At 45.7% G+C, this 20,910-nt stretch overlaps 1 protein-coding gene across 1 annotated transcript in view; it reads right to left on the reverse strand.

Moving 5' to 3' along the window:
* Positions 1 to 20,910, reverse strand: part of LOC311142782 (SWI/SNF-related matrix-associated actin-dependent regulator of chromatin subfamily A member 5-like) — a 35,337-nt gene that overhangs the window by 12,617 nt on the left and 1,810 nt on the right. The window contains exons 4-13 of the mRNA XM_084178456.1: positions 20,770 to 20,870; positions 20,461 to 20,561; positions 9,739 to 9,918; positions 9,459 to 9,614; positions 9,193 to 9,324; positions 8,559 to 8,627; positions 7,727 to 7,836; positions 7,382 to 7,608; positions 6,728 to 6,849; positions 6,288 to 6,440 (exon numbers count right to left, since the gene is read on the reverse strand). Of these exons, the coding sequence (XP_084034582.1) occupies positions 6,288 to 6,440; positions 6,728 to 6,849; positions 7,382 to 7,608; positions 7,727 to 7,836; positions 8,559 to 8,627; positions 9,193 to 9,324; positions 9,459 to 9,614; positions 9,739 to 9,918; positions 20,461 to 20,561; positions 20,770 to 20,870 (1,351 nt within the window). The remainder of the gene's footprint in view (positions 1 to 6,287; positions 6,441 to 6,727; positions 6,850 to 7,381; positions 7,609 to 7,726; positions 7,837 to 8,558; positions 8,628 to 9,192; positions 9,325 to 9,458; positions 9,615 to 9,738; positions 9,919 to 20,460; positions 20,562 to 20,769; positions 20,871 to 20,910) is intronic.

The raw sequence follows: 20,910 nt of genomic DNA on the forward strand, positions 1-20,910 counted from the left end.
ATCATCCTTGAGCTGTTTCTATAACTTAATTGGAGTTCACCTGTGGTAAATTCAATTGATTGGACATGATTTGGAAAGGCACACACCTGTCTATATAAGGTCTCACAGTTGACAGTGCATGTCAGAGCAAAAACCAAGCCATGATGTCGAAGGAATTGTCCGTAGAGCTCCGAGACAGGATTGTGTCGAAGCACAGATCTGGGGAAGGGTACCAAAAAATTTCTGCAGCATTGAAGGTCCCCAAGAACACATTGGCCTCTATCATTCTTAAATGGAAGAAGTTTGGAACCACCAACACACTTCCTAGAGCTGGCCGGCCGGCCAAACTGAGCAATCGGGGCAGAAGGTCCTTGGTCAAAGAGGTGACGAAGAACCCGATGGTCACTCTGACAGAGCTCCAGAGTTCCTCTGTGGAGATGGGAGAACCTTCCAGAAGGACAACCATCTTTGCAGCACTTCACCAATCAGACTGTTATGGTAGAGTGGCCAGACGGAAGCCACTCCTCAGTAAAAGGCACATGACAGCCCGCTTGGAGTTTGCCAAAAGGCACCCAAAGGACTCTCAGACAATGAGAAACAAGATTCTCTGGTCTGATGAAACCAAGATTGAACTCTTTGGCCTGAATGCCGAGCGTCACATCTGGAGGAAACTTGGCACCATCCTTACAGTGAAGCATGGTGGTGGCAGCATCATGCTGTGGGGATGTTTTTAAGTGGCAGGGACTGACTAGTCAGGATCGAGGGAAAGATCACCAGATAAAACTACCGATAGATCTTTGATGAAAACCTGCTCCAGAGCGCTCAGGACCTCAGACTGGGGCGAAGGTTCACCTTCCAACAGGACAACAACCCTAAGCACACAGCCAAGACAACGCAGGAATGGCTTCGGGACAATTCTCTGAATGTACTTGAGTGGCCCAGCCAGAGCCCGGACTTGAACCCGATCGAACATCTCTGGAGAGACCTGAAAATAGCTGTGCAGCGACGCTCCCCATTCAACCTGACAGAGCTTGAGAAGATCTGCAGAGAAGAATGGGAGAAACTCCCCAAATACAGGTGTGCCATGCTTGTAGCGTCATACCCAAGAAGACTTGAGGCTGTAATCGCTGCCAAAGGTGCTTCAACAAAGTACTGAGTAAAGGGTCTGAATACTAATGTAAATATCATTTTAAACTTTTATTTGTAATACATTTGCAAATATTTCTTATGGGGTGTTGTGTGTAGATTGACAAGCAAAAAAAAAGTCTTTAATAAATTTTATAATAAGGCTGTAACATAACGTGAAGGGGTGTGAATACTTTCCGAATGCACTGTGTATATATATATATATATATATATACATATATATACACTGCTCAAAAAAATTAAGGGAACACTTAAACAACACATCCTAGATCTGAATGAATGAAATAATCTTATTAAATACTTTTTTCTTTACATAGTTGAATGTGCTGACAACAAAATCACACAAAAATTATCAATGGAAATCAAATGTATCAACCCATGGAGGTCTGGATTTGGAGTCACCCTCAAAATTAAAGTGGAAAACCACACTACAGGCTGATCCAACTTTGATGTAATGTCCTTAAAACAAGTCAAAATGAGGCTCAGTAGTGTGTGTGGCCTCCACGTGCCTGTATGGCCTCCCTACAACGCCTGGGCATGCTTCTGCTGAGGTGGCGGATGGTCTCCTGAGGGATCTCCTCCCAGACCTGGACTAAAGCATCCGCCAACTCCTGGACAGTCTGTGGTGCAACGTGGCGTTGGTGGATGGAGCGAGACATGATGTCCCAGATGTGCTCAATTGGATTCAGGTCTGGGGAACGGGCAGGCCAGTCCATAGCATCAATGCCTTCCTCTTGCAGGAACTGCTGACACACTCCAGTCACATGAGGTCTAGCATTGTCTTGCATTAGGAGGAACCCAGGGCCAACCGCACCAGCATATGGTCTCACAAGGGGTCTGAGGATCTCATCTCGGTACCTAATGGCAGTCAGGCTACCTCTGGCAAGCACATAGAGGGCTGTGCGGCCCCCCAAAGAAATGCCACCCCACACCATGACTGACCCGCCGCCAAACCGGTCATGCTGGAGGATGTTGCAGGCAGCAGAACGTTCTCCACGGCGTCTCCAGACTCTGTCACGTGTGTCACATGTGCTCAGTGTGAACCTGCTTTCATCTGTGAAGAGCACAGGGCGCCAGTGGCGAATTTGCCAATCTTGGTGTTCTCTGGCAAATGCCAAACGTCCTGCACGGTGTTGGGCTGTAAGCACAACCCCCACCTGTGGACGTCGGGCCCTCATACCACCCTCATGGAGTCTGTTTCTGACCGTTTGAGCAGACACATGCACATTTGTGGCCTGCTGGAGGTCATTTTGCAGGGCTCTGGCAGTGCTCCTCCTGCTCCTCCTTGCACAAAGGCGGAGGTAGCGGTCCTGCTGCTGGGTTGTTGCCCTCCTACGGCCTCCTCCACGTCTCCTGATGTACTGGCCTGTCTCCTGGTAGCGCCTCCATGCTCTGGACACTATGCTGACAGACACAGCAAACCTTCTTGCCACAGCTCGCATTGATGTGCCATCCTGGATGAGCTGCACTACCTGAGCCACTTGTGTGGGTTGTAGACTCCGTCTCATGCTACCACTAGAGTGAAAGCACCGCCAGCATTCAAAAGTGACCAAAACATCAGCCAGGAAGCATAGGAACTGAGAAGTGGTCTGTGGTCACCACCTGCAGAACCACTTCTTTATTGGGGGTGTCTTGCTAATTGCCTATTATTTCCACCTGTTGTCTATTCCATTTGCACAACAGCATGTGAAATGTATTGCCAATCAGTGTTGCTTCCTAAGTGGACAGCTTGATTTCACAGAAGTGTGATTGACTTGGAGTTACATTGTGTTGTTTAAGTGTTCCCTTTATTTTTTTGAGCAGTGTGTGTATATATATATATATATATATATAGTGAGGGACAAAAGTATTTGATCCCCTGCTGATTTTCTACGTTTGTCCACTGACAAAGAAATGATCAGTCTATAATTTTAATGGTAGGTTTATTTTAACAGTGAGAGACAGAATAACAACAAAAATATCCAGAAAAACGCATGTCAAAAATGTTATAAATTGATTTGCATTTTAATGAGGGAAATAAGTATTTGACCCCCTCTCAATCAGAAAGATTTCTGGCTCCCAGGTGTCTTTTATACAGGTAACGAGCTGAGATTAGGAGCACACTCTTAAAGGGAGTGCTCCTAATCTCAGCTTGTTACCTGTATAAAAATACACCTGTCCACAGAAGCAATCAATCAATCAGATTCCAAAATCTCCATCAGGGCCAAGACCAAAGAGCTTTCCAAGAATGCCAGGGACAAGATTGTAGACCTACACAAGGCTGGAATGGGCTACAAGACCATCGCCAAGCAGCTTGGTAAGAAGGTGACAACAGTTGGTGCGATTATTCGCAAATGGAAGAAACATAAAATAACTGTCAATCTCCCTCGGCCTGGGGCTCCATGCAAGATCTCACCTCGTGGAGTTGCAATGATCATGAAAACGGTGAGGAATCAGCCCAGAACTACACGGGAGGATCTTGTCAATGATCTCAAGGCAGCTTGGACCATAGTCACCAAGAAAACAATTGGTAACACACTACGCTGTGAAGGACTGAAATCCTGCAGCGCCCGCAAGGTCCCCCTGCTCAAGAAAGCACATATACATGCCCGTCTGAAGTTTGCCAATGAACATCTGAATGATTCAGAGGAGAACTGGGTGAAAGTGTTGTGGTCAGATGAGACCAAAATGGAGCTCTTTGGCATCAACTCAACTCGCCATGTTTGAGGAGGAGGAATGCTGCCTATGACCCCAAGAACACCATCCCCACCGTCAAACATGGAGGTGGTAACATTATGCTTTGGGGGTGTTTTTCTGCTAAGGGGACAGGACAACTTCACCGCATCAAAGAGACGATGGACAGGGCCATGTACCGTCAAATCTTGGGTGAGAACCTCCTTCCCTCAGCCAGGGCATTGAAAATGGGTCGTGGATGGGTATTCCAGCATGACAATGACCCAAAACACATGGCCAAAGCAACAAAGGAGTGGCTCAAGAAGAAGCACATTAAATCTGTGGAGGGAGCTGAAAGTTCGAGTTGCCAAACGTCAGCCTCGAAACCTTAATGACTTGGAGAAGATCTGCAAAGAGGAGTGGGACAAAATCCCTCCTGAGATGTGTGCAAACCTGGTGGCCAACTACAAGAAACGTCTGACCTCTGTGATTGCCAACAAGGGTTTTGCCACCAAGTACTAAGTCATGTTTTGCAGAGGGGTCAAATACTTATTTCCCTCATTAAAATGGAAATCAATTCATAACATTTCTGACATGCGTTTTTTAGGATTTTTTTGTTGTTATTCTGTCTCTCACTTTTCAAATAAACCTACCATTAAATTTATAGACTGATTATTTATTTGTCAGTGGGCAAACGTACAAAATCAGCAGGGGATCAAATACTTTTTTCCCTCACTGTATATATATATATATATACAGTTGAAGTCGGAAGTTTACATACACTTAGGTTGGAGTCATTAAAACTCGTTTTTCTTTCACTCCACAAATTTCTTGTTAACAAACTATACATTTGGCAAGTCGGTTAGGACAGCTACTTTGAGCATGACACAAGTCATTTTTCCAACAATTGTTTACAGACATATTTTTTAATTTATAATTCACTGTATCACAATTCCAGTGGGTCAGAAGTTTACATACACTAAGTTGACTGTACCTTTAAACAGCTTGGAAAATTCCAGAAAATTATGTCATGGCTTTAGAAGCTTCTGATAGGCTAATTGACATAATTTGAGTCAATTGGAGGTGTACCTGTGGATGTATTTCAAGGCCTACCTTCAAACTCAGTGCCTCTGCTTGACATCATGGGAAAATGAAAAGAAAATCAGCCGACCTCAGAAAAAAGATTGTAGACCTCTACAAGTCTGGTTCATCCTTGGGAGCAATTTCCAAACGCCTGAAGGTACCACGTTCATCTGTACAAACAATAGTACGCAAGTATAAACACCATGGGACCACGCAGCCGTCATACCGCTCAGGAAGGAGACACGTTCTGTCTCCTAGAGATGAACGTACTTTGGAAGACCCATTTGCGACCAAGCTTTAACTTCCTGACTGATGTCTTGAGATGTTGCTTCAATATATCCACATCATTTTCCTTCCTCATGATGCCATCTATTTTGTGAAGTGCACCAGTCCCTCCTGCAGCAAAGCACCTCACAGCATGGTGCTGCCACCCCCGTGCTTCACGGTTGGGATGGTGTTCTTCGGCTTGCAAGCGACCCCCTTTTTCCTCCAAACATAACGATGGTCATTATGGCCAAACAGTTCTATTTTTGTTTCATCAGACCAGAGGACATTTCTCCAAAAAGTACGATCTTTGTCCCCATGTGCAGTTGCAAACCGTAGTCTGGCTTTTTCTATGGCGGTTTTGGAGCAGTGGCTTCTTCCTTGCTGAGCGGCCTTTCAGGTTATGTCGATTATAGGACTTGTTTTACTGTGGATATAGATACTTTAGTACCTGTTTCCTCCAGCATCTTCACAAGGTCCTTTGCTGTTGTTCTGGGATTGATTTGCACTTTTCGCACCAAAGTACGTTAATCTCTATGAGACAGAACGCGTCTCCTTCCTGAGCGGTATGACGGCTGCGTGGTCCCATGGTGTTTATACTTGCGTACTATTGTTTGTACAGATGAATGTGGTACCTTCAGGCGTTTGGAAATTGCTCCCAAGGAAGAACCAGACTTGTGGAAGTCTACAATTTCTTTTCTGAGGTGTTGGCTGATTTCTTTTGATTTTCCCATGTTGTCAAGCAAAGAGGCACTGAGTTTGAAGGTAGGCCTTGAAATACATCCACAGGTACACCTCCAACTGACTCAAATGATGTCAGCTTCTAAAGCCATGACATACTTTTCTGGAATTTTCCAAGCTGTTTAAAGGCACAGTCAACTTAGTGTATGTAAACTTCTGACCCACTGGAATTGTGATACAGTGAATTATAAATTAAATAATATGTCTGCAAACAATTGTTGGAAAAATGACTTGTGTCATGCTCAAAGTAGCTGTCCTAACCGACTTGCCAAATGTATAGTTTGTTAACAAGAAATGTGTAGAGTGGTTGAAAAATGAGTTTTAATGACTCCAACCTAAGTGTATGTACATTTCCGACTTCAACTGTATATATAGATATAGAAGTACGTTTCCAAGGAAGCCACAACTGAAATGTTTCTAACCATTGCTTGCAGGTCCACTTGAGGGTTCCAGTCGGAGTCGTACAGGATAACGACGTCTGCAGTTGCCAGGTTAATGCCCAGACCTCCAGCTCTGGTGCTCAACATGAAAATGAACTTGATGCTGTTTTCAGCATTGTAGGCCTCTATGGCTTCCTAGAAACATGGCCATAAAGCTAACGCATTAGTTAGACAATGTTTAAAATATCAGTTCTGTTTCATGTAGTTAAAGTAAATACACTTTACACAAATATTACAAGCACAGTCAGTACGAGCACAGTAGGCAAAGTAAAGTGGCTTGAAGTAAAGATACTGCAAAAACACGACCATGGTAGGTTTGATTGAACTGTGATTGAACTGTTCCACTACAGTTCCTAATGGTTTCCATGGGAGCCTGTGATTGTGGTCAATGAGGCCTCATCAGCTGAAGTCATGCCCCGTACCTGTCTTGCTTCGTGTGGAGTGTTCCCATCTAGACGGCAGTACTCATAACCTCTCCACATGCAGTAGTCCTCAAGAATGTCAAGGACCCTGGTCATCTGGCTGAAGATGAGGACTCTAGACCCTGGCAACCAATGAGACAAAACACAGTCATTCCATTAGGGAACAGAACAGCATTCACTATCAAGTCACATTGCTCTAGTTCAAATGCAATCTCCACAAAGGGAAAAAACATGGCAGAAAATGATTCATGTGGTTTCTTGCATGGCAGGAAGGTTTGATTAATTCTACATGAGCATGGCTGATTTGATTGTCAAATTAACTTCTCATCATGAAAGCTTCATGAGAACATTTGAAATTCTACATGTGAATCCTGATATTCTTCAATAAAATGCAAACCTTTGAGCCTGCATCCTCTGAGGTTGTCCTTGCACTTTTAAAGGACCATTATGTACTTCAATCGATCAGAGTTTGTATAGACAACTTATTGCATAGTCTGTTACAACTGCAAATGTACAGTAACAACCACAGATCAAAGCTCTTTGAGATTAAGACATCAAATGTACATTAATAATATATTATTTGTTTAACCCCCCTTATTATTTTTTGGGATAAACTACAGTAAAAGCATTGAATGATCAGAGAGAGTGTAGCACCTTGCTCCTGGACTTTGGGCAGCAGCTTGTCCAGGGCCACCATCTTGCCGCTGTTGGTTACCAGGTGAGTGTCGGTGGTGTAGGGGGGTCCAGGCTCGGCCCCGTCAAACAGGTATGGGTGGTTGCAGCACTTCCGCAGCTGCATCAGGATGTTCAACAGACGCATCTTGTCTGTTTTTCCAGAAGAATTGAGTATGTCAATGTCCTTCATCAGAATCCGTGTGTACCTAACAAAAATAGAACAACAAAACATTGTTTCATTTGAATTTCATTGATAGAAACATTAAACCAACAAAAGCTATGGCCAACACTGGGAAGGACTAAGTATTTGAACCAAATACATACCATTCTCGCTGCATCTTACTCAGTCCAAGGTAAATCTTCACCTCTTTTTTGGGAGGCAGGTTTTTCTCCACTTCAGCTTTAATGCGACGCAGAAGGAAAGGTCTAAGCACCTGAACAAACAGCACATTACACAAGGCAAATGCTTTTATTAATCTATTTTTTTTAACCATGTATTACATGTATTTCTTTACATACACTGAGTGAACAAAACATTAAGAACACCTGCTCTTTACATTAAATAGATTGACCAGGTGAATCCAGGTGAAAGCTATGATCCCTTATTGATGTCACTTTCTAAATCCACTTCAAATCAGTGTAGATGAAGGGGAGGAGACCGGTTAAAGAAGGATTTTTAAGCCTTGAGACAATTGAGACATGGATTGTGTATGTATGTGTGCCATTCAGAGGGTGAATGGGCAAGACCAAAGATTTAAGCGTCTTTGAACAGGGTATGGTAGAAGGTGCCAGGCACACTGGTTTGAGTGTGTCAAGAACTGCAACGCTGCTGGGTTTTTCACGCTCAACAGTTTCTCGTGTGTATCAAGAATGGTCCACCACCCAAAGGTCATCCAGCCAACTTGACACAACTGTGGGAAGAATTGGAGTCAACATGGGCCAGCATCCCTGTGGAACGCTTTCTTGTAGAGTCCATGCCCCGACGAATTGAGGCTGTTCTGAGGGCAAAAGGGGGTGCCACTCAATATTAGGAAGGTGTTCTTAATGTTTTGTAAACTCAATGTATATTATGTAGTATGTATAATAAAAATAAATATAGATAAGAAGGATTCTGCAGTGAACTCTGAACGTAATGGAAGTGTGAAACACAGCTTACCGCATGCAGACGCTCCACCAGCTTCTGGTCCCCCAGACAGTTGTTGGTGTCAAACCAAGAATCAAAGTCCTGAGAATGAAAGAAAAATGTTCCTTTTGTTTTTAACACAGATTTTCCATGAAAGTACAAAAGTTATTTTAGAGAATACATTTTTTTTCAGTAAAGATTATTCTGCTTTGGCTTCAGTTGTAGAGGGGATTGTGTTAGAGAAAAGGACACATATGATCAGTTACAGCCTCTGGGGGTGAGTGGGGGAGAGGGATCCCAGACAAACTGGGAGGAACTGACAACAGAACAGAGCAGTGCCTGAGGGGGGAAGCCTATGCTCGGGGCTACCTTTCCCTCTCTGACACATCATGGAAAGACAAGAAGCATGTCAGGTGGGGCTGAGGAGCTCAGTGATTGACTGAAGCGCATTGAAACTAGGTGATATAAATGGAACAACAAAAAACATAAAGATACTGCTGGAGGGTCTTTTGATACAAAACAACAAAAGAATGCAGTTCATTTTGCCTGGAGCGATATATGAATGTATTTTCTTCCTCGATTTGGTATTCCAGTCACATTCATCTAAAGGAGAGGAATATCACTACAAGAGGAATAAATGGAGAGAACAAACAGAGGCAGGACTCACGTTGGCAGAGTTGAAGACATCAGGTAGCAGGAAGTTGAGGAGTGACCACAGCTCATGGAGGTTGTTCTGCAGAGGCGTTCCAGTCAGGAGGAGACGGTTGGTGGTTTTAAACTCACGGACAATCTCTGAGAGCTGACAACACAGGATTGATGTAAAGATTACATAAAAATAATTTAAAATAATTGTGTATAGGCCAAGTTTCTTTAATTGAAAAGTAGAAAGAAAAACTTGTTTTAGCCCTAAATTATTTTCATTTGAGTTCATACCTTGGACTTCTCATTTTTGATCCTATGAGCTTCGTCAATGACAAGGTATCTCCAGTTGAACTTCTTGAAGACAGATTTCTCTCTGATGACCATCTCATAGGATGTGACACAAACATCCCATTCCCCTGGCATCATGACATCACGGATGAAAGCCGCCTGGTGAATAAGGAGAACATTTGTCAAAGGAGTCATTAGAGGTCTTGGCTACCTCCCCACCAGATCATGTGTTATGAAAGGGCATGTTTAATCAGTGTCAATCAAGAGAAAAAACAGGACATACTCTTGCATCCTTGTCCCCGATGAGACAGACTGCCTTAAGGGTTGGTACCCAGCGTTTGAACTCATTCATCCAGTTGTGTAGTGTTGATTTGGGAACCAGAACCATGTGGGGGCCAGGAATGTTCCTGTAATGCTTCAGGTATCCCAGCAATGCAATGGTTTGGAGGGTCTTCCCCAAGCCCTGTGGTCAATAAACAAATAAACAACTTGTCATACATACAGCACATAAGCTTGACTCACAACTAGTAGCACTTACCAGAATCTTAAGGGCAATCCACACCAAGGACGATAACTATAACAATCCAAAAATAAAAGTTGTTCTAATTCAAGTGAACAACAGCGTCTACAACAATAACTATAAAAACAGTGGAGAACGATAACAATAGCCATCATGGGATCTGTCACGGTTTCGGCCGAGGCTGCTCCTCTTCCTTGTTCGGGCAGGCTTCGGCGGTCGTCGTCTCCGGAGTACTAGCTGCCACCGTTCTATGTTTCGATGTTTGTTTGGTTTGGTCTGTTTTGTACACCTGTTCATTGTTAGTGTTAATTATGTGTCCTATAAGTTCTCTTGGGTTTTGTCATGTGTTGTGTGTAATTGTTTCTTATGTCAGCAAGGGCTGCTAGTACTTCTCTCTCTCGTGATTTGTTTGGAGAGAGTGTTCGCACAGTGTGCGCATTTTGTTTTGTATTTTGAACTGTACTCAGTGTGCGTAATGTTCGCTTGCCTTCCGGCTTGGATTTAGCCGTGTGTCTTGTTTTTCGTGTCTTCACTAAAGACTGTTGAACGAAGCCTCTGTTGTCCTGCGCTTGATTCCACACCACATCCACGCTCGAACCTGACAGAATTACACACCATTCCATGGAATCAGCAGGAGCAGCCTCGCCCGCCGAGGTAATCGAGGAGCGCCTTCGTGGACAGGAGGCCAGAATCAACCGGATCGGGAACGCTCTCGATGAAGTGATGAATACCCTCCGTGGATGGGAGACCAGCGGGGTACCCACGCCTCCACCTACCACACCACCTCTGGTCAGTCCACCTGTCCACTCTCCGGAACCCAGTGGGATTCTCGCTCCCGAGGGCGTATGATGGCACCGCTGTCAGGGTTTCCTTTTACAAGTCGAACTCTACCTAGCCACCGTACACCCGGTGCCCTCGGGACACGAGAGCGTTTCCGCCCTCATCTCCTGTCTCACCGGCAAGGCGTTGGAGTGGGCCAACGCCTAATGGAGGAGGATAGACGCCGCAACGATCACATATGCGGAGAATAGACGGGGGAGCGTCTATTCTACCTCCGGCAGGGGATGAGGAGCGCCCAAGAGTTTGCACTGGAGTTCCGGACTCTAGCGGCAGATGCAGGGTGGAATGAGCGGGCCCTCATAGACCACTTCCGCTGCAGCCTCCGGGAGGACGTCCGTAGAGAGTTGGCTTGCAGGGACACCACTCTCACGTTTGACCAATTGGTTGACATGGCCATTCGTCTAGACACCCTGCTGGCTACCCGCGGACGTCCTGGGTGGGGGTCGCCCATTCCATCCTCCAGCACCTCCGAGCCGAGTCCTATGGAGCTCGGGGGTGCTGGCGCTAGAGAACGGAGGAGAAGGAGTCCGAGGGGGGCCGTCCCCTGCACCAACTGTGGCCGTGGAGGACACACTGCGGCTAGGTGCTGGGGAGGGTCTCCAGGGGGACGAGACGGCAGGCCACGCACTGGGGAGTCCACTGGTGAGTAGGCGCCCCACTTACCCAGATCTCTCTGTCGTGCACCTAACCATACCTGTTTGTTTTTCACAGGTTGCACCTCGTTCCCAGCATAAGGCGCTAGTAGATTCAGGCGCAGCTGGGAATTTTGTAGATCGAAAATTTTGTATAGAGTTAGGGATTCCTCTCCTTCCTGTTAAAAATCCCTTCCCTGTACATGCCCTAGATAGCCGTCCGTTGGGATCGGTGATTAGGGAGGTCACAGCGCCACTTAGGATGGAGACGCAGGGGGGTCATGAGGAGACGATTCAGCTATATCTGATCGACTCTCCTTGCGTATCCGGTGGTACTGGGGCTTCCCTGGTTGATTACTCATGATCCCACTATTTCGTGGCGAGAGAGGGCTCTTAAGGAGTGGTCTGCCCGGTGTGTGGGGCGATGTCTGGGTGTTTCCGTGGGGGCGACCTCGGTGGAGAGTCCAAACCAAGTGCCCGCACTGCACGTTCCCCCCGAGTATGAGGATTTAGCACTCGTGTTTAGCAAGGCGAGGGCGGCGCGATTGCCACCTCATAGACAGGGGGATTGTGCGATAGACCTCCAGGCAGGAGCTGCGCTCCCGCGGAGCCATGTGTATCCTTTGTCTCAAGAGGAGTGAGGGGCCGTTCTCTCGCAACGGTCCGGCACGCCACCTAAACTCCGCCCTGTGCTGTTTACTCGAAGAAGCTCAGTCCGGCGGAGCGAAATTATGACGTAGGGGACAGGGAGCTGTTAGCCGTGGTACAGGCCCTAAAGGTGTGGAGGCATTGGCTTGAGGGGGCTCAACACCCTTTCCTCATTTTGACTGACCACCGTAACCTGGAATACATTCGGCCAGCTAGGAGACTGAATCCTCGCCAGGCTCGGTGGACCATGTTTCTAGCCCGGTTCGTCTTTAAGATCACGTACATCCCTGGGTCCCAGAACGGAAAGGCAGACGCCCTGTCTCGGCGGTATGACACAGAGGAGAGGTCAGTTGAGCCCACTCCCATACTACCGAAGTCTTGTCTGGTGGCACCGGTGGTGTGGGAGGTCGATACTGAAATCGAGCGGGCGTTACGTACCGACCCTAGCCCTCCACAGTGTCCTGTGGGTCGGACGTACGTTCCGCTCGAGGTTCGGGATCGACTCATTTATTGGGCTCACACGTCACCCTCCTCTGGACATCCAGGTATTGGCCGGACAGTGCACTGCCTTAGCACAAAGTACTGGTGGCCAACGTTAGCCAGGGATGTGAGGGTTTATGTCTCCTCCTGCTCGGTGTGTGCCCAGTGTAAGGCGCCCAGACACTTGCCCAGGGCAAAGTTACAACCCCTGCCCGTTCCACAACGACCCTGGTCTCACCTCTCGGTGGATTTTGTTACAGACCTTCCCCCCTCACAGGGGAATACCACCATCCTGGTCATTGTGGATCGGTTCTCGAAGGCCTGTCGTCTCCTTCCCATGCCGGGTCTCCCTACTGCCCTACAGACCGCTGAGGCACTATTCACCCACGTCTTCCGGCATTACGGGGTACCCGAGGATATAGTGTCTGATCGAGGCCCCCAGTTTACCTCCAGAGTCTGGAGAGCGTTCATGGAGCGCTTGGGGGTTTCGGTGAGCCTTACCTCGGGGTACCATCCGGAGAGCAATGGGCAGGTCGAACGTGTAAACCAGGATGTGGGTAGGTTTCTGAGGTCGTATTGCCAGGGCCGGCCGGAGGAGTGGGCGAGGTATGTTCCCTGGGCCGAGATGGCACAGAACTCTCTCCGCCACTCCTCCACTAAACTAACTCCTTTCCAGTGTGTGTTAGGGTACCAGCCGGCTCTGGCACCTTGGCATCAGAGCCAGATCGAGGCCCCTGCGGTGGATGAGTGGGTGCGGCGCTCGGAGGAGACGTGGAACGCTGCACACGTCCATCTGCAGCGGGCCATCCGTCGACATAAGACAAGCGCCGATCTCCACCGCAGTGAGGGGCCGGTGTACGCACCGGGAGATCGAGTCTGGCTCTCGACCAGAAACCTGCCCCTCCGCCTGCCCTGCCGGAAGCTGGGTCGGCGGTTTGTGGGGCCTTTTAAAGTCCTGAGGAGGTTGAACGAGGTGTGTTACAGGTTACAACTGCCTATTGATTACAAGAATATTCACCCCTCGTTCCATGTGTCTCTCCTCAGGCCGGTGGTAGCTGGTCCACTCCAGGACTATGAGATAGAAGAGACTCCTCCGCCCGCGCTGGACATCGAGGGGGCTCCGGCGTACACTGTTCGGTCCATCCTGGATTTGAGACGCCGGATGGGGGGTCTCCAATATCTCGTGGAGTGGGAGGGGTACGGCCCGGAGGAGCGGTGCTGGGTGCCGAGGAGGGACATCTTAGACCCGTCTCTTCTGACCGAGTTCCATCGTGGTCATCCCACGCGCCCTGCTCCGCGTCCTCCTGGTCGTCCTCGAGGCCGGGGTCGGCGCACGGCTGGAGCCGCACGTCAAGGGGGGGGTACTGTCACGGTTTCGGCCGAGGCTGCTCCTCCTCCTTGTTCGGGCAGGCTTCGGCGGTCGTCGTCTCCGGAGTACTAGCTGCCACCGTTCTATGTTTCGATGTTTGCTTGGTTTGGTCTGTTTTGTACACCTGTTCATTGTTAGTGTTAATTATGTGTCCTATTAGTTCTCTTGGGTTTTGTCATGTGTTGTGTGTAATTGTTTCTTATGTCAGCAAGGGCTGCTAGTACTTCTCTCTCTCGTGATTTGTTTGGAGAGAGTGTTCGCACAGTGTGCGCATTTTGTTTTGTATTTTGAACTGTACTCAGTGTGCGTAATGTTCGCTTGCCTTCCGGCTTGGATTTAGCCTTGTGTCTTGTTTTTCGTGTCTTCACTAAAGACTGTTGAACGAAGCCTCTGTTGTCCTGCGCTTGATTCCACACCACATCCACGCTCGAACCTGACAGGATCACTTTCTGAGCGATTTAATCCCTGTCTCCCCAACAGTACAACGTCAAAAACCAATCCAAAATGTGTTCTATTGAAGCGTTCTAGGTGCGCAAGGAATAGCCGATCGAAGAGGCAGAGCGTGCGGTGAGCTTTCCTGAATAACTGGTCATGTGAGCATATTGGTGGCCACATGAATTATAGGAAGACTTGGAAGACTGATGATACACGACTGACAGCGCAACTCAGTGTCAGAAGAAGCCCATATTTTCCTATGTACACTATATATACAAAAGTATGTGGACACCCCTTCAAATTTGTGGATTCGGCTATTTCAGCCACAGCAGTTGCTGACAGGTGTATAAAATCGAGCACAGCCATAAGATTTCCATAGGCAATCACTGGCAGTAGAATGGCCTTAATGAAGAGCATAGGATTCTACCTTTCCAACAAGTCAGTTTGTCAAATTTCTGTCCTGCTAGAGCTGCCCCGGTCAACTGTAAGTGCTGTTATTGTGAAGTGGAAATGTCTAAGAGCAACAACGGCTCAGCCGTGAAGTGGTAGGCCACACAAGCGCAAAGAATGGAACCGCTGAGTGCTGAAGCACGTACAAATCGTCTGTCCTCAGTTGCAACACTCACTACCAAGTTCCAAACTGCCTCTTGAAGCAACGTCAGCACAAGAACTGTTCGTCGGGAGCTTTATGAAATGGGTTTCCATGGCCGAGCAGCCGAACACAAGCCTAAGATCACCATGCGCAATGCCAAGTGTCGGCTGGAGTGGTGTAAAGCTTGCCGCCATTGGACTCTGGAGCAGTGGATCCGTGTTCTCTGGAGTGTTGAATCACGATTCACCATCTGGCAGTCCGACGGATGAATCTGGGTTTGGCAGATGCCAGGAGAACGCTACCTGCCCCAATGCATAGTGCCAACTGTAAAGTTTGGTGGAGGAGGAATAATGGTCTGGGGCTGTTTTTCATGGTTCGGGCTAGGCACCTTAGTTCCAGTGAAGGGAAACCTTAACGCTACCGCATACAATGACATTTTAAACGATTCTGTGCTTCCAATTTTGTGGCAACAGTTTGGGGAAGGCACTTTCCTGTTTCAACATGACAATGCCCCCATGCACAAAGAGAGGTCCATACAGAAATGGTTTGTCGAGATCGATGTAGAATAACTTAACTGGCCTGCACAGAGCCCTGACCTCAACCCCATCGAACAGCTTTGGGATGAATTGGAACGCCGACTGCAAGCCTGGCCTAATCGCCCAACATCAGTGCCCGACTTAACCAATGCTCTTGTGGCTGAATGTAAGCAAGTCCCTGCAGCAATGTTCCAACATCTAGTGGAAAGTCTTCCCAGAAGAGTGGAGGCTGTTATAACAGCAAAGGGGGGACCAAATCCATATTAATGCCCATGATTTTGGAATGAGACGTTTAGACGAGCAGGTGTTCACATACTGTAGTGTATCTGTTAACGCCGATAGGCCTACAGCCTGACAAAATACACCATATACAGTTGAAGTCTGGTTCATCATTGGGAGCAATTTCCAAACGCCTGAAGGTACCACGTTCATCTGTACAAACAATAGTACACAAGTATAAACACCATGGGACCACGCAGCCGTCATACCGCTCAGGAAGGAGACTCGTTCTGTCTCCTAGAGATGAACGTACTTTGGTGCGAAAAGTGCAAATCAATTTACAGAATAACAGCAAAGGACCATGTGAAGATGCTGTAGGAAACAGGTACAAAAGTATCTATATCCACAGTAAAACGAGTCCTATATCGACCTAACCTGAAAGGCCGCTCAGCAAGGAAGAAGCCACTGCTCCAAAACCGCCATAAAAAAGCCTGACTACGGTTTGCAACTGCACATGGGGACAAAGATCGTACTTTTTGGAGAAATGTCCTCTGGTCTGATGAAACAAAAATAGAACTGTTTGGCCATAATGACCATCGTTATGTTTGGAGGAAAAAGGGGGGCTTGCAAGCCGAAGAACACCATCCCAACCATGAAGCACGGGGTGGCAGCATCATGCTGTGGGGGTGCTTTGCTGCAGGAGGGACTGGTGCACTTCACAAAATAGATGGCATCATGAGGAAGGAAAATTATGTGGATATATTGAAGCAACATCTCAAGACATCAGTCAGGAAGTTAAAGCTTGGTCGCAAATGGGTCTTCCAAATGGACAATGACCCCAAGCATACTTCCAAAGTTGTGGCAAAATGGCTTAAGGACAACAAAGTCAAGGTATTGGAGTGGCCATCACAAAGCCCTGACCTCAATCCTATAGAAAATTGGTGGGCAGAACTGAAAAATGTGTGCGAGCAAGGAGGCCTACAAACCTGACCCAGTTACACCAGCTCTGTCAGGAGGAATGGGCCAAAATTCACCCAACTTATTGTGGGAAGCTTGTGGAAGGCTACCCGAAACGTTTGACCCAAGTTAAACAATTTAAAGGCAATGCTACCATATACTAATTGAGTGTATGTAAACTTCTGACCCACTGGGAATGTGATGAAAGAAATAATAGCTGAAATAAAAAATTCTCTCTACTATTATTCTGACATTTCAAATAAAGTGGTGATCCTAACTGACCTAAAACAGGGAATTTTTTACTAGGATTGAATGTCAGGAATTGTGAAAAACTGAGTTTAAATGTATTTGGCTAAGGTGTATGTAAGCTTCCGACATCAACTGTAAATGGCCTGCTACCTTTCTGGACCTTGTAAACTGTAGAGAACAGACCCATAACTGATCCAAATGGTTGCATAATCAGGCCTAGGGCAGTTATTTCAGCATAAAACATGCACCCAAAATAGGACGTTTGAGCGGTTATTCAAATTAGCCTACATCACTGCAGTTTACAGCCTAGACAATAGTGTACTCACTTTATAAGAATAATAAATTCCTCATCGTACTGTGTTGTTGTAGCCTAGGTAGAATAACTTTCCTGTCTAAAAACGTATGCCTAATCAATTATGGAGCTTTACGTGCCAAGGGACTGCAGAGCGCAGCCTGGAGAAATGCACAGATCTGCCATTTCATAATCTATAAACTTTTTTCTTGCTCTTTGACAGGTAGGCATTCATATTTATAGCCCTAATATTTTTCTAAAGATTTAGGATCTTAATTTGATCACCCTGTTGCAGGAGAACTTTCGAAATGTAAAACTTCTAGTGTATTTGAGTTTAAAAAGGCTTCAGAAGTTTGCAATTTCCACTCTGAAATGTCAGACTTGATTTTCCCTTATAAATAATGCATCAACCCCTACAAAAATGTCCATTCATTATAGTCCACATTTCCTGTTTCTGCAGGATTATTTTACTGCTGTAGCAAACTGGCTCAAATTAAGATCCTACACCTGTAATGAATGGCCTAATATCTAGCCTCTTATTTCGGCTACACATCTGACCGCAAGGAGCTACAGAGGGTAGTGCATACGGCCCAGTACATCACCGGGGCCTAGCTCCCTGCCATCCAGGACCTCTATACCAGGCGATGTCAGAGGAAGGCCCAAAAAATGGTCAAAGACTCCAGCCACCCTAGTCATCGACTGTTCTCTCTGCTACCGCACGGCAAGCGGTAACGGAACGCCAAGTCTAGGTCCAAAAGGCTCCTTAACAGCTTCTACCCCCAAGCCATAAGACTGCTAAACAGTTAATGAAATGGCTACCCCTACTGTATTTGCATTGACCCCCTTTTTTACGCTGCTGCTACTCGCTGTTTATTTTCTATGCATAGTCACTTTACTCCTACCTACATGTACATATAGCCTCAATTACCTCGATTAACCTGTACCCCGCACACTGACTCGGTACCGGTACCCCCTGTATATTTAAGTGATAATGCCCAAGAAGCCGGTGTTTGGAGGATATATCGGCACGGCTGTTGTTAGGCCCGAGACATTATCACTTTTATAGAACGGGTTACCAACATTTTCAAATAATTATTTTTAATATTTTCATTAAAAACATTATTTTGATGAATTTATTAATACTATCTCATCATTCCACAAGATATAGCCCCGACACAAATCTAGGGTTGCTACCCAAGCCGGCTGGTCGTTTGTTCTATCGGTTCGGTTGCCAGAGACGCAACCCAGTCTTTTTGTTCTGTATCGATGGACGCGACCCAGTCGTTCATTCTAAATGTTCCATTGCTATACTGGCTGGCAACGTTCTTATCCCTACAGCGAATTTACAGTCATGTCAAACCGTGCAGCCAGAATAACAACAGTAGCTGCATGTGCATTTGTTTAAGCTGTTTTCTAGTGACATTTATTTGGATACATCCATAACAATGAGGCGTGATTTCGCCTGGCATAGAAAATGTGCTCTCTCGTCAGGACACTGTTATTCAGAGGAGCTAGCCAACAACAGATCTAACACAATCACTTCGAACTGAAGCTGGAAAGACTGCAAACTAGCTGCACTTCGTTTCATTTGACCTTTTTTCAATTGACATTGCTTTGTATATGTCCATAAAAATTATGCCAGCTGATTCATGATTTAGACTGGCTGAGAAACGCTGCCTGTCTGTCTCGTCCCAACACGTTCATTACTATGGGACAGCTGGAGATCGAATTTGAATTTTGAAACAATGTTGCAAATGTCGGAGAGACAGACAGCAAGGTTTATTTATTTAGTCTAAAAGAAATGTGAGATAATGTCTAGATGCTTTTTATAGTGGAGATCAAGTTTATAAATTACCTGGCTGGGCTGATGAGACAATGGATTGCGCAGTCAGGTGGAACAGAGTAAATAGACATTTTAACGTCATAGATTTAGCCGGTGGTAACTTGTGGAATAGACACCGGCTGGACTGCGGTTTTAACCAATCAGCATTCAGGATTAGACCCACCCGTTCTATAAAGCCTTGTTATTGTTATTTTATTGTGTTACTTTTTTTCTTACTTTAGTTTATTTTAATTTAAAAAAATATCAAATATCTTCTTACTTACTTCAACAACAAAAAAATCTGCATTGTAAGTAAGGGCTTGTAAGTAAGCATTTCACGGTAAGGTCTACACTGGCTGTATTCGGTGCATGTGACAAATACAATTTGATTTGATTTGATTTGACACATCTCTACTAGCCTCTCTCTTCCAGCTGTTACCGTGCGCAATCCCAGGAAAAGCTATAGGCTACAAAACCTATATGACATTTATTTTTTGCATTTTTTATAGTAGGCCTAACAGCCTATTCGAGGAGAGAAGCAGGCTTGCTCTTGCTAATTGCTGAATGTAAAAAAAGTTGAGGAGAAAGAGTGTTGGTGTGATTACTTTAGCTGGTGATGATAACATTGTTGCATTGATGCATTGCAAATGGTGCACAGGACAGACAGATGAGCACAGTGAAAAAGAAGATCCAAATGAATTGGCAACTATTAGAAAAATGGAAATCAATTGCAAACCACTAGAGCAACGAGGCAAGCATGACATGAAGGTCCACAAGCTAAACAGCGTTTGTTGTTGAATTGCTACATTTAAATATGTGTTTCTATATTATTATCTACATTAAAGTATTAATTGCAGTTGTCACTATGAAAATGAACACACCCTGAAAGCAATGAATGGTCTGTGTTACCACCTTATTAATAAGCCTACGGCGTGCAGTAGGATGCATTGATCAGTTGATTGACAGGTGTAGCCTAGACTGTAGAACGGGGTGGGCAAACTACGGCCCGCGGGCGGGAGGTTTGAGTAAAAATGATGAGTTGGGAAATTATTATTTTGGGTAAAAAATAAACTCCAGGCCACACTTGAACATCTAAAACTAGATAGAAAGTATGTAGAAATTATAGTGGACCTATATATTTTCAAATAACTGCTTTTTCTGGCCCTCCGTTGAATTTCAAAATCCCGATGTGGCCCTCAAGCCATAAAGTTTGCCATCCCCTGCTGCAGAATGATAAACCTTCCTCTAGTGTGGATGCTTGCCAACGTTTTATAGTTATGTATAGTTGATCATTATCGTCCTTGGTGTGGATGGCCCTTTACACTTGGATATCAATATAAGGCTCTGGCACTTAATGTAGGCAAGTAAACAGCAACTATTGTTAATTTTATGTTTAAGGTACAGTCATTATTACCATTTCATCAGCCAAGATTCCATTAATGCCGTTTTCATAAAGGGAGATCATCCAGTTGAGACCTCTGATTTGATAATCTCTCAGCTCTCCATTTTTTACATCTGTAAAAGAAAAAACGTTTTGTAATTAATGGAGAATTTTTTAAAATTATACTCTTATCAATCGTCAGCAGTTCTCAAATGGGAGCTAATTAGGATTTAAGGTATACACCTGCTAGAATACAACACTGAGTTACACCTGCTACAGTTAATTTACATGGAGGGCTGAGCATTAAAATGAGCATTTAAACGCTATATGAAAACATCGTACAGGATGGGGACTCTTCAAAGCGAACCAAGACGTTAGCTGCCTTCCTGCTCTCAGATAACAACTCCTCATCTTCTTCTTGTTCTGTGCGTCGGTGGCGGTTACTGTAAAACACAGGTGGCAGACAAATAGTATGTCTTGCTA

The sequence above is a fragment of the Coregonus lavaretus genome, assembly GCF_964263955.1.
Source record: "Coregonus lavaretus genome assembly, chromosome: 15".
Lineage (NCBI taxonomy): Eukaryota > Metazoa > Chordata > Actinopteri > Salmoniformes > Salmonidae > Coregonus > Coregonus lavaretus.